At 39.4% G+C, this 12,271-nt stretch overlaps 1 protein-coding gene across 1 annotated transcript in view; it reads left to right on the top strand.

Moving 5' to 3' along the window:
• GCLC (glutamate-cysteine ligase catalytic subunit) overlaps positions 1-11,467 on the top strand; it is a 36,741-nt gene extending 25,274 nt beyond the window's left edge. Inside the window, exons 8-16 of the mRNA XM_058021112.1 lie at positions 64-180; positions 1,015-1,153; positions 1,692-1,804; positions 2,472-2,564; positions 3,283-3,387; positions 5,450-5,531; positions 5,630-5,733; positions 5,826-5,946; positions 9,746-11,467. Of these exons, the coding sequence (XP_057877095.1) occupies positions 64-180; positions 1,015-1,153; positions 1,692-1,804; positions 2,472-2,564; positions 3,283-3,387; positions 5,450-5,531; positions 5,630-5,733; positions 5,826-5,946; positions 9,746-9,951 (1,080 nt within the window). The 3' untranslated portion in view covers positions 9,952-11,467. The remainder of the gene's footprint in view (positions 1-63; positions 181-1,014; positions 1,154-1,691; positions 1,805-2,471; positions 2,565-3,282; positions 3,388-5,449; positions 5,532-5,629; positions 5,734-5,825; positions 5,947-9,745) is intronic.
• The last annotated feature ends 804 nt before the right edge of the window (positions 11,468-12,271 follow it).

The raw sequence follows: 12,271 nt of genomic DNA, 5'->3' as shown, positions 1-12,271 counted from the left end.
GGTTGTACTTGCTTCTGGTTCCTTGGCCTGTCCTTTGTTTTGATGTCAGCTGTTCCATTTTAGATGGCGCTGAGTGCTGCGTCTCCATTCTACAGAGGCTACGTGTCTGACATCGACTGTCGCTGGGGCGTGATCTCCGCCTCTGTGGACGACCGAACGCGCGAGGAGCGGGGGCTGGAGGTACGCCGTGCTCCTCCTAGGCATCTGGGGCTTGGGGGCAAAACAGTTACATCTTCATTATCACAGTCTGCTTGTGCTCATCACAATCCCTAGTGAGGAAGTGTGATGGTGTTTGTGGTAAATACGGGAGAGATGGTGTAAACACTCGCCTTGGTTGGTCAGGTTGTGTTAACAAATACATACTTTTAATTAGGTATGGAATCCCAGTCTTCCATAGCTAGCTGAAAAGGGCCCCAGTGAGGAAACTTGCTAATTTATGCTTGAGCCCAAAAGGCAAAAGTTGCATTAGATTAAATAGTGGGTGCTGCTGAGTAGTATAAACTAGAACTAAATCAAGAGAGCCAGGTATAAGAACTTGTAGAATTTCTCTAAGCAGGAATTTCCATTCAATGCATTTACAAAATTACATAAAATTAATAATTTTTTAAATTTACTTGATATATTTAATTTAATTTAATTTTCTTGAACTACCCATTTTAAGAACCTCTCTAACAGTGTGCACATAGTGAAACTGTTGATATGTGTTTAATGCTTTCCAGGTGCTTGGGGTAATGGCATATTACATCAGGAAAACATTTCTACATCTAGAGAATTCTAGTAAATGTGTGATTACTGATTTTTTGCTCAGATATATATGTCTGCAAACAAAATAGTCATAATTCCAGAATCACTTTATATTGAGCCTATTTAAGATCCGTGCTTTTAATAATTTTAATTGAGGTTGTAGATTTTTTTAAATAGGATAGTAATTCTCAACTTAAGTGTCATTAGTGAGCAAAACTTAGGTAACATTGTTAACAAGCTGTTAAAATATTGTATTCTTAAATTATATAGCCACTGAAGAACAACCATTATAGAATCAGTAAATCCAGATATGATTCCATAGACAGTTATCTATCTGAATGTGGTGAGAAATACAATGACATTGATTTGACAATAGACAAAGATATCTACGAGCACCTAATAAAGGAAGGTAAGTGTTTGCTTCATTATGAGCAGGTTAAGAATTATGTTTGCAGTATGTGGGGATATTTTGTGGTTTTTGTTTTTGTTTGTGACAAACATTGTGTAGCCCTCAGAGTGATTTCCTGCTCAAGAAGTATCTGTGCAGAGTGGTCTTGAGAGTTTTTTAAAAAGGATTCTTTTGTAACAGAAACTGTCCCTAATGCATCAAACTGAGTTTCTCAAGCTGGAATTAATGGTTTATTTTTATGGAGAAAGCCAAACTGCTTTAGAAAACATGGCACAGAATGCATCAGAAAACAGGAAGAATGGCAGCCACACCAATACTCAGCTGCCATTTCCAAACAAGAGCCTGTTTGGTTCGGGGGTTTTTGCTCTTTTTAATCATTTCCTTCCTTCCTGAAGTCATCACTTTAACAGGATGTGGTGGGCTGAGGTAGCACTTCAGTGTTAGATGCTTTCAGTCTTGTTAAAAAAATTGTTAAAAAAATATTTCTAGAGCCTGTTTTGATGTGTATGAATTGTTTGTTTGAATTTTCATTTTGTAGGTATTGACCACCTTTTGGCACAGCATATTGCACACTTGTTCATTCGAGACCCATTGACTTTGTTTGAGGAGAAAATACATCTAGATGATGCAAATGAATCCGACCATTTTGAGGTTATGTCTAATTTAGAGGAATTTAATAAATATATATCTATATAATTGCTTATCTTCATAATAGTGAATTGGAGGATGGCTGTATTAGCTAAGAATTTTTTCACTTCAGGTAGTTTTTTAGCATATGACTTTGCAGTTATAAGCACATTCATTTATTCATTTTATCTTTTATTTAGAAGGTGATGGCTTATACTTTAAACTAAATAAAATATGAAGATCCTAAATTATAGCTATGTATATAAATGTAAAGGGGAACTGTCAATTTTTAAGGCTTCCTGAAACCTGGTTTGTATTTTATTTATGTAGAAATCTCTCTTTTACAGCTTTATGAGGTAATAGCTGTGGTAATATTAGGCCTTTTTAGTTCAGGATGTGTCAGCCCCTCATGAAAAAGTAAAGTCAGCTGCATGCCAGTCCCTTAGTATCTTGTGCATAATACTCAACCAAAACAGCATGAGAAAGTACAACATATTTGCTCCTAGGTTGGGTAGTTGTACTGTGGGCTTTAGGAAATTACAGCACTTACTTTGGAACCACTTCTCTAATCTGCTGCACTGTTCCACCGAAAACACTAGGACTCTAGTTATCTGCTTATTTTTCTTCAATTATATTATATATAGAATGATGTGCATCTTGATTGTGACAGATTATTTCATGTGCTTTGCAGAATATTCAGTCTACAAACTGGCAGACAATGAGGTTTAAGCCACCACCTCCAAATTCAGATATTGGATGGAGAGTGGAATTCAGACCTATGGAGGTAAGGAAGACATCAGTATGTACAAGAGCACATTTCCTTTTAAGTGGAAAAGTACCAGGCATTCTGCCATCCAGTATCAAACTCCTATTACTTGTGCTGTGTTTTCTCCCCTTTGATTTGCTGGATGCAAGTGAAGTGGACAGCAGTATTTAATCAGACATGGACTGTGGGAATGTAACTGACAGGAGAATCCACTGCAGTACATCAACGCATGCTAATGGATTTGGGGTGATGGGGAAAGGAATTAGGCTTGTATTAAAGCAGCAGCAAACAAAGCCCCATTTAGCTTCTAGAGACTGTATTTCTCTAGTACATTTCCTGGTACTGAACAATTCCACTGTCACAGTTTTGGTTTTTTTCACTAAGTCCTTTTATTCTATAGTAGTCTGTTTCTAAGCTCTCTGAATTTAATCCTTTTAGAGTGGAAATTTAAATGCTACTATACTTCTGTAATTAGAGAGCCTGAAGGTGCAGGTTATTAGTCTTTTGAAACACAAGTGTGCTTTGCATGGAATTGCAGGGTTGAGTTTGTTGCAGCCTGTGTGTGCTTTGTGCCCTGGAAGTCAGTGCTGGTGGTTGTGTGTGGGTCAGCCCTCGGCGAGGGCAGCGTGTGTGAGCACGAGTGCCAGCATGAGCTTCTGAGTCAAACTGTCCTCACTGGCCTTGCATGGGTGTGTTCCCCCCAAAGTAATTGAATCTCTGCTCCTTTCATGTCTAGGTCCAGTTAACAGACTTTGAAAACTCTGCTTATGTTGTGTTTGTGGTATTGCTAACCAGAGTGATTCTGTCATATAAACTGGATTTTCTCATTCCTTTGTCCAAGGTAGGTGTGAAAGATCAGATCTGTTAGAGCTAAATGTAAGGCATCAAGTCTGATTTTTCGTCATTTTTTTATCCCCTAGCTAGGAAATAATACTTGTCCACTTACAGAACAGTCATTTTTGTCTTCCAGTAGTTTTCATCTGTACCAGTACTTTGGATTAATTTAAACTCTACAATATTAAACAAATATTTTACTGCTGTCTCATGGAATTAAACATAGACAAACGCTGTAGGAATTTCTGTGATGCCTAGCACTGAACTGCTGCAGAAATGTTGAGAAATAGCATTGTCACAAGGGGGAAAGGGTATGTTTCCTCCATTTTATATGCAGGGGAGAAATATGTGGAACTCAAAAACTTTAGACTTATTAAAGATTAATGTTGCCTGTGTCTCATGCTCTTATTCTGTGTTTTGTTTATACATAGTGGGGAGGGAAAGGGGGAGTTCAGCATGCTTAGTGTTACACAGTATTTGAGTGGAAACAAACACTGCTGATTCTGGTCACAGCTGTGACTTGCCTTTAGACAGACAAGCCATGCAAAATGTACTTTTTTCTTTAATCTTGCCCTCACAATTGCTGAACTGTTTTGTGTGAAACTGTCCTTGCATGTCCTTTTTCTGAGGCACTTGACCAAAAAATGTCTTTTTAGATGGATATTCCTGTGATGTTATAGGTAGCTTTAAAAAAGATCTTGTAGGGCAGAAGGCTTTTGACACTATACTGGAAAATCCTGCATAGCCACAGTATCCTGTGGCTTTTCATAGAGTTTTTTTAATTAAAATGGAGAAAAATATTGAAGTCATAAATTTACAGTAATCATACCATTCATACATGGTATGATTTGGTATGACTTCTAAAAGGAGATGTCAGGGAGTTCAGACTCCATGAATAATGCAGCAGTTTAGCGGTTAGATTGCATAATTACATTGTTATTTGAGTGTCTCAAAAGCACAAAAATTTTAACTACCAGTTAAGAGTGAATAATAGATCAGGTGCTGAAAGAACCTGAACAGAATTGCAGGGCTGGGGGGCTTAAAATTGCTTAAGCTTGCCAAGCAATTTGGCAGGTAATGCAACACAGAATTGCACAACCATTGGTAAGCCTGCCTCTTTCACATAAAATAATAGGGGGTTATGGGGCTAATCTCACACTAATCTTGGCTGTCTGATTGAATGTGGTTGAACACTCATCAGCTGGGACTGGAGTTCTTTCAAACTTTCAAAACAACCTGTTGTGTAAATAGGTTTCATAATATAAAGTGAATTGAAGACAAAGGTGTGGAAGGTAAGAAGTAAGTGAAGCTTTTGCATAGCCTTTAGTTCAATATCAGACAAAGAATTCAGAGAAATATCCCTTTTTCTGAAGACAATATGGTAAAGCTAATGTCCAAAAGCTGTATGATGTTAATTACCAAAGAACTTGGACAAAATCTTCCATCCAGAAAGACAGAGCAATGCTTATGTCAGAGCAAACATAGTTTTGGGGACTTTTGAGAAGCCTGAAATTTAGAACTTTTTTTGCTGGCAACCTAAGTTTAAATACCTAACATGTTTGGAATGGAATAGATACAATTCTCATACAAACTTACTTGAATGCTGTTTCTGAACATTTGTTTAATACAGTGATAATTCTTCTAAAGACAGTGGGGATTTTGTTAATAAAAGCAGGAAATTATGGCTAGGGAAATTGAAATTTTCTTCTTCCATACTTATTTAAATTACATCTAAATATGCAAAGAAGTCTGCCAGAAGGGATATAACCTGTTGATTGTAACTGTTCCTATGTTTTCATCCAAACTGAAATTAGCATAACATGTTCTAACACAATACCATTACCTATTCTGCTGGAGACCCAGTTTCATAAAATGTCATCTATTGGTGGGTTTGTTCTGGACACTGAAGAATGAAATAAAACTTAGTTTCACAGCTTGACCTTGTGTGATGAAGTAGTAAGAAATATAGTAGATATTTCAACTTACGAAACACAAATGTGACGTTATGGTAGAATCCTACTTTTCTAAAGTATCACAGCACAGATCTCTGAAATATTTTTTTTTGCCAGGTGGATGAAAACATGAAGGTGGCCCAGAAAAGAGATGCTGTACGACAGGGAATGTTTTACTTCAGAAAAGATATCTGCAAAGGTATCACATCAAGTAATCTGACTAACATTGTTGTGGATGTTTAGCACACATCTTGCCTTTTTTACCATTTTTTTCCTTTCCCTTTGTCACACGTGAAGGTGGAAATGTTGTTTTGGATGGATGTGGCTCTGCACAGAATGGGACAAGCACTGATGCAGAAGAGTACACCTTAATGAGCATTGACACAATTATCAATGGGAAGGTAATAGCCTCTTCTACCTGGAACACTTCCTATTCTACCCTCCCAGAAACCAGAATGAGTGTGTTTTATGCTGATTCTGTTCTCTTACACAGGAAGGAGTCTTTCCAGGCTTGATCCCAATTTTGAATTCCTATCTTGAAAACATGGAAGTGGATGTGGATACAAGATGCAGCATCCTAAACTACCTGAAGCTAATAAAAAAGAGAGCCTCTGGTATGTTTGATATTTTTGGACATTGACTTTCTTGGCATTTTTCTACTTTTAATTGGATAAGACTGATGGGACCTGTGGATGTCTTGTTAGCTGTTAAATCATTAGAGCAAAGGACTCAAGTGTGTTCTCTAGCTTAAATCTTGTCCTGTCTATTTTTGATCTTTAGTGTTTAGTGATCCATTTTAGAACTTAAATTCAGAGTAACTGATAGAGTAACAATCATGGTTTAGAGGGTAGTACGTACCCAGTCCTCGGTTTTGGTTTTCAACACCATTTACTGCTGTTTTGCCACTGTATTGTCTGTCCCCTTTGCAGTAGTTTAAACATACACTAGTCCACTTTCCCTGTCACTTGAGTGTTGTAAGAGTATTTGAGGCTGGGTCTGTAGCTTGCCTGATATTACTGGTGTGACTCCAAAGCATTCATAAGTGTAAACTCAGGTCTGCTAGACCATGGGACCTAGACTTTAGCTCACTGATAAGAAGGTCCTTCTGTTAGCAGCAGAATTCCTTCAAGGGGGAGCAGAGCAGGCTCTTCCACAGTCATTCTCATGTTGCAATGTTTTTCAAGACAGGTGTATAATGACTGTTTATGTATCTTCATAAAAGGCAGCAGTATAATAAGTAAAAGATGCAGGCTAAACTTAATTCAGAACTGTGTGCTTAGCTCAGTCTGTGTCAACTTTTTAACTTTTTTTGTGTAAATCACTTGTATAACTGCATTGATGAAAATTTAACTAGATGGTTAATTTTAGCCTCCTAAGTCAAGAATGTTTTTCTCTTAGGCCTCCCCCCGCCCCAAGTTTTAAACTAAAGGGCTGCATTCCTCTTTAATTCCTGAAAATTGCTATAGAAGCTTCTAGGTAAAGACCTTTCCAAAGCTGAGGTGGAAATCAGGATTTTGTCTTATCTGGTAATTCACTACATTAAGAGTTCTTCAGAACGGTAACATGTTTTTAAACATTCCCTTGTCTGTTGTTTGGGGTTTTTTCCTTCAGAAAAATGGTCTTGAGAAAATAAGGAATCCATAACTGTAGCAGGCCTTTTCCCTAAGGCCTAGTGACCAGCTGCAGGTGTTCCCCACCAAAGAAAAGCTTTGCTGCCTGGTGCAAAGTTGCAGTCATTGCAAAAGTCAGCTCCTGTATTTACAGACCTAAAAGCTGTGAGCGTGAGGTAGATAAGAGTACAGGGTTTATAGTTCAGGTTTACAAACTGAAATTACTTTTAAATGAAGCTTCTTAAGAACTAGAATTCACAGCATAAAAAAGCATTAGGTATTGTATTACTGTGCCACAGTGTTTCTCAGCTGTGAGCTTTGGATTATTCCAGTTTACTCTTGATCTTAAATCAAATGTTCCTTATCCACAGCCTGTTTAGTATGAGTCACATCCACAAAGAGTGGCCATTTTTCAGATTTCTCAAATGGTGAGAAAGCACACAGCACTCATGAATTAAGATCACTGACACCTTAGCTGCTGTGGCTGTAACCTTGCCCTGGCATGATTCATTTGAGCCTCAGTCACCTCCTCTCCTGCAGCACAGCAGGTCTTACCCTCCTGGCCTCTGTATAGCTGGTGTGTGACTGCCACCACTCAGTGAGACTACAGATTGCTAGGCAGGCAGCAGCTCTGACCACCACCAGTTATCAATGCCAGCAGTACTGAGGTAGCATCGAGTGGTCCTTGTCCTGGTGTGCTCTCCTGGCTGCCTGCAGTGCAGTAATCACAGAGCTTGATGAGCCTTCACAGATGTGCTTTCCATGATCTTTGCCTTACCTTTCTTGAAGCAGTTACACTTTTGCTCCCCCTAAAGTCATATAACAAGAAATTACACAGTTCTGTGGTATGCTTTTTGAAAAAATTAATTCTCTAGTTTTTCTCATTTAAATGCTCTTCACAGTTATTCCATGATACACCTTCTAGTTCCTGTGTTGTAGGATCATGTTTATCTTCTCACTTGTCATCAGCATTCATAATTGTGTGGACCTCTCCAGTATATTGTTGCTCCTGAACGTGCAACTCCCTTTGCCCCTCCTTGCTGGAAAGTGTCTCACACCTGTTGGCAGTCAGTGGTGCCATATGTACCGGCACAGTGTGGCACTCCTGAGGGCTGCAGGCTGTGCTCCCAGTGCGGGTGTGCAGGGTACGGCGGGGCCGGGATGGGGAGTGCCGGGGCTGCCTGGCCACTAGGGGTCCGTGTTGCTGTGCTGGACCCTGCTCCTGCAGCGCTGCGCCTGCACGGCTGCACTGCAAAGCTGTCTGTTCCTGAGCTGCACTGCAAACCTGTCTGTTCCCGAGCTGCACTGCAAACCTGTCTGTTCCCGAGCTGCACTGCAAACCTGTCTGTTCCTGAGCTGCACTGCAAACCTGTCTGTTCCTGAGCTGCACTGCAAACCTGTCTGTTCCCGAGCTGCACCCCTGCTTGCACTGCAAACCTCTCTGTTCCTGAGCTGCACTGCAAACCTGTCTGTTCCCGAGCTGCACTCCTGCTTGCACTGCAGACCTGTCTCTTCCTGAGCTTCACTCTACTCAGCTCCTGCCTCCACTGACTTTCTTGCAGGCTCCCTGCTTCTCTTTGGTGTCAGAAAGTTTGCATGTTGAGTTTTAGTGCCTTCAATAAATAAAGCCTCTTGAGTAATTTTTTTCCTGCCCTCTTATGTAGAAGTGTAAACTCTGGCCTCATTCCTTGAAAACGTTACTTCTGGTTTTTTGAAGCACATTTTGATTTCTAGTAACCTTTTTCATTCTGCTTTTCTTTCTGGTACTTTCTGCAGTTTTTCTGATTTGTCTTCATGTACATCTGTTCAAAATCACTGATAGGATATTTTTAGTGTTGGATTCTTTTTACTTTTTACTTGTGTGTTCCTTCATGCTTTCTCTAACTTGATTCCTCTTGCTTTATTATAATATTCTTAAACCGAAGACTTCTGTAGTGGAAGCCATTGACTCTTCCCACTCTCACAGTGAAGCTGATGTTCTGGTAGCTAGCCATGAAAGTTTTTCTAGGCTCTTTGAGTATCCCATCAGCCCATCTTAATGTCTTAAAACAGTCAGAATTACCTTAAACTTGTATTAGTTAAGGTTTGCTTGCATGTGCTGCATTCAGGAGCAAGATTCAGCAGCCTGGACACCGGTGTCCAGCCAGCCCCCAGCTGCAGCTTCATGGGCCTGCCGGTCTCCTGCAAGTGGTGTGTGTCGTTCAGTGACCTTTTACAGAGGTGCTGGGGACCCTTAGGTACCTGCTGACCAACCCAAGAACTGTGGAGTGAAGCAGAGGCACTGTGTACAAACCAGAAGTTGGTATAATTGGGAACCAGCCTGTTTTTTGCTAGAGTAGTTGCCAGAGGAAGAATAATAACCCAGGGTTGACTGACCAAAACTAGCAGGTCAGTTGGACGGATCAACTACAAACTTATTCTATATAAATGTAGTAGTGCAGAGGTGTCTGTTGATTCATCTCTGCCAGATTCTCTGTTAAATTAAATGTTTAAGACCTTTTGCTGTACAGTCTGTTGGTAGCACCTGTTCTAGTTCAGGTTCTACTTCTCTCTGCATTGTGTCATTGGAACATCTGAAAGCTGGAAAACTGCACCAGATAAGTGTCTTTTAGACCATCAGGGAAAAGTCAAGCTTAATTGTGCCTGCCATTTAGCCATATTTGAAAACCAAAAAGTATAGGAATGTGTTTCTCATGAAAGCATGGGCTACTCAGTAATTGTGTATATAGTGCACAGAACTCTAGGTATTCTACTGCTAAATTAGATGTATAAAGTGTGAAATTTAATTTGCTCTTGCCCACAGGAGAGTTAATGACAGTGGCTCGATGGATGAGGGAATTCATCGCGCAGCATCCAGACTACAAGCAAGACAGTGTGATAACTGATGAAATTAATTACAGCCTTATGTGGAAATGCAACCAAATTGCTCAAGGCCAGGCAGAGTGTCCTGAACTACTGGGGGTAGGTTTTAATAAGAAACAAAGTGGAAATAAAACTGACTCTTTGTAATGAACGAATTAATGCTTCTTAAATAATAAAAAGATTAAGCCTTTTAGCAAAGCACTAGCAAAGATACTGTGAATCTGGTACAGTTTCATGGTGTGAAGACCAAAACAGGGATACTGCACTATAAAATGGGCCAATCTGCCTAAATATTCATTTAAGGCATCCTAAAATAGGCATATTCTTATTGTTAAGGTTTATACAATATACATGTAAATAGTAAAATATTTTTATGATTAACATCAATGTATTTTAATAACATTGTAACTAAGGTTATTGTGAATTAGCTTGTAACTTTTTTATGCTTAATATAGAAAGAAAAATTGTCATGAACAGCTTTGTAAATGTAATGGTACTTGTATATTATATGCATTCCAGTTACTGAATGTTTACTGTAATTTTTTTAACCTGGAATGTGCTAAGTAATTTACCTTATTGTGTAAGAAAAAAAATCCTTCTGGATCTACCTGAATCGCAGATACTTCTTCCTTCCATTGGGTTTTGAAAGTGTGTAAGAACAGACAAATATACAGACAAATATACAAATCCGAGCTGTTAATCTTACAGTAGTTTCTCAGTTGCCACAAGACCTTCATCCATTTGTAAACTGTAAAACTCAGAGGAGTAGATCTGTCTTTATTCAGATAATACAAGTCAGCCTGCCTGCAGATGCAGTTATTTTCTTCCCCTCTGAAATAAGCTGCATGCTGTCTCAGTTCAGAAAATCTGCCCGATGATTTCACAAAAAAGTAATAACGGGAGATGTGTGGAAAGGGAGGAGGAAATGAGAGCTGGACATAGAGCCCTCCTCACAGAGGAACCAGAGACACCTGCTCTGGACTCCAGCCTGCTTAACTGCTCTTCTCCCACACTGCTGCTGCTGCTCCCATAGTCAGCAATGAGTGCAGCACAAAACCAAACTTCTGTCCATTCTTCCTGAAGGTTGAGTTTCTCATTTTGTCATTTTGTTAATTATAAATATTTTTGTCAGCACGTTTATTTTCTCTAAGGTAATTCATGTAGGTGGTTGGGATTACCTACATAGCTGTAGTTATGGACAATTTAATCCCCTCTAGAAAAGAGTTGAAAGAGAAATTTTGGAATGCACTAATCCTTTGAATTGGAAGCTGGTGCTGGGAGTGACTGTAATCTATTTCAATTCAGCCATTGCATCTGTAAATAAAGCAAAGTTATGGGGCCTTTTTGATTTAGCTTCTTAACTGATTTCTAAAAGTGAATTGCATTAGGGGTAGAAGATGCAAAGCTCATGGAAGCATATTAAAATCCCTAAGATCTAATGATTTTTTAAAAGAACTAATGGAGAAACTGCAGTGAGAGGTACACCAAGAAGCTTTTATGTACTGAATTACACTTCATTCTGTGTTCACAGGTGTGCTTTAGAGAATAAAAAGAATACTTTTTCTCTGCAGTGGTGAATTTGTTTTAATTAAGATGTAGGCATATGCTAATTTAGTTTCTGTAACAAGGAAATAAAAATAAAATTTGCAGTATTTGTTGGTCACTTGCATGACTTGAACCCACATTTTTAGATTCAAAAAGGAGGAGTTGCATACCTGGCAGGTACAAACCAGACTTACTTTGTTCACAGTGGAGCTGCTCAGGATTCAGACAAATGGTCTGACACTCCTACAGCAAAGAAGTCCTTGCTATTGTTAAAACTGTAGCATCTGTCTGATTACACAGCATGAGCCACTATGCTTGGAAAACCCTTAAAAATAGTTGGAATGCTTTTCTGCTGGTACTGCTTCAATACATGTCCTTATTCCCTTTCAGTTGACATTGAAGCATCCCTCTGGCCAACTATGTGTCCTGTAAGATAGAGAACATGTTGTCACGATGCCTAAAAAGTTGTGGCTGGAAATTTCCCTCCTGATTTCTTGTGTGCATGTTTCCAGAAGGGATGGGTGAGATCAAACACAGAGCTGCTTCTGTTTTTTGAGACATGCATGTTTGCAGTCAGAGTTACCTTAAACTTGTAGAAGTTAAGGTTTGCTTGCATGTCTAAGCATTGTACACTCACTAGGTGAAGAGTTCATGTATGTGATCCAGCCTGTTCTTTCTAGTGTGCTGAAGGCTGTCAGCGCAAACCGGAGTTGCTGCAGGGACAGGGGGCAAGCTTTGCCACTGTCTTTGAATACAACTTAGAGGTGGCTCTGTTCTGTCTGTGCCCACTCTGAGATGGAGAAGCAAACCCTAGTCCAAGCCTCAAGCCCTGGCTGGCCTTTTGCAGAGAGCATGAGAAGCTTCTTTGGGCTATGCATACAGGACTTTTGGTTCTGCAGTCATGAAACGCTATAGTGGAAAT

Source organism: Melospiza georgiana, chromosome 3, assembly GCF_028018845.1.
Source record: "Melospiza georgiana isolate bMelGeo1 chromosome 3, bMelGeo1.pri, whole genome shotgun sequence".
Taxonomy (NCBI): Eukaryota; Metazoa; Chordata; class Aves; order Passeriformes; family Passerellidae; genus Melospiza; species Melospiza georgiana.
Note: the sequence above shows the minus strand (reverse complement) of the source record. Positions and strands in the feature narration are given on the sequence as shown.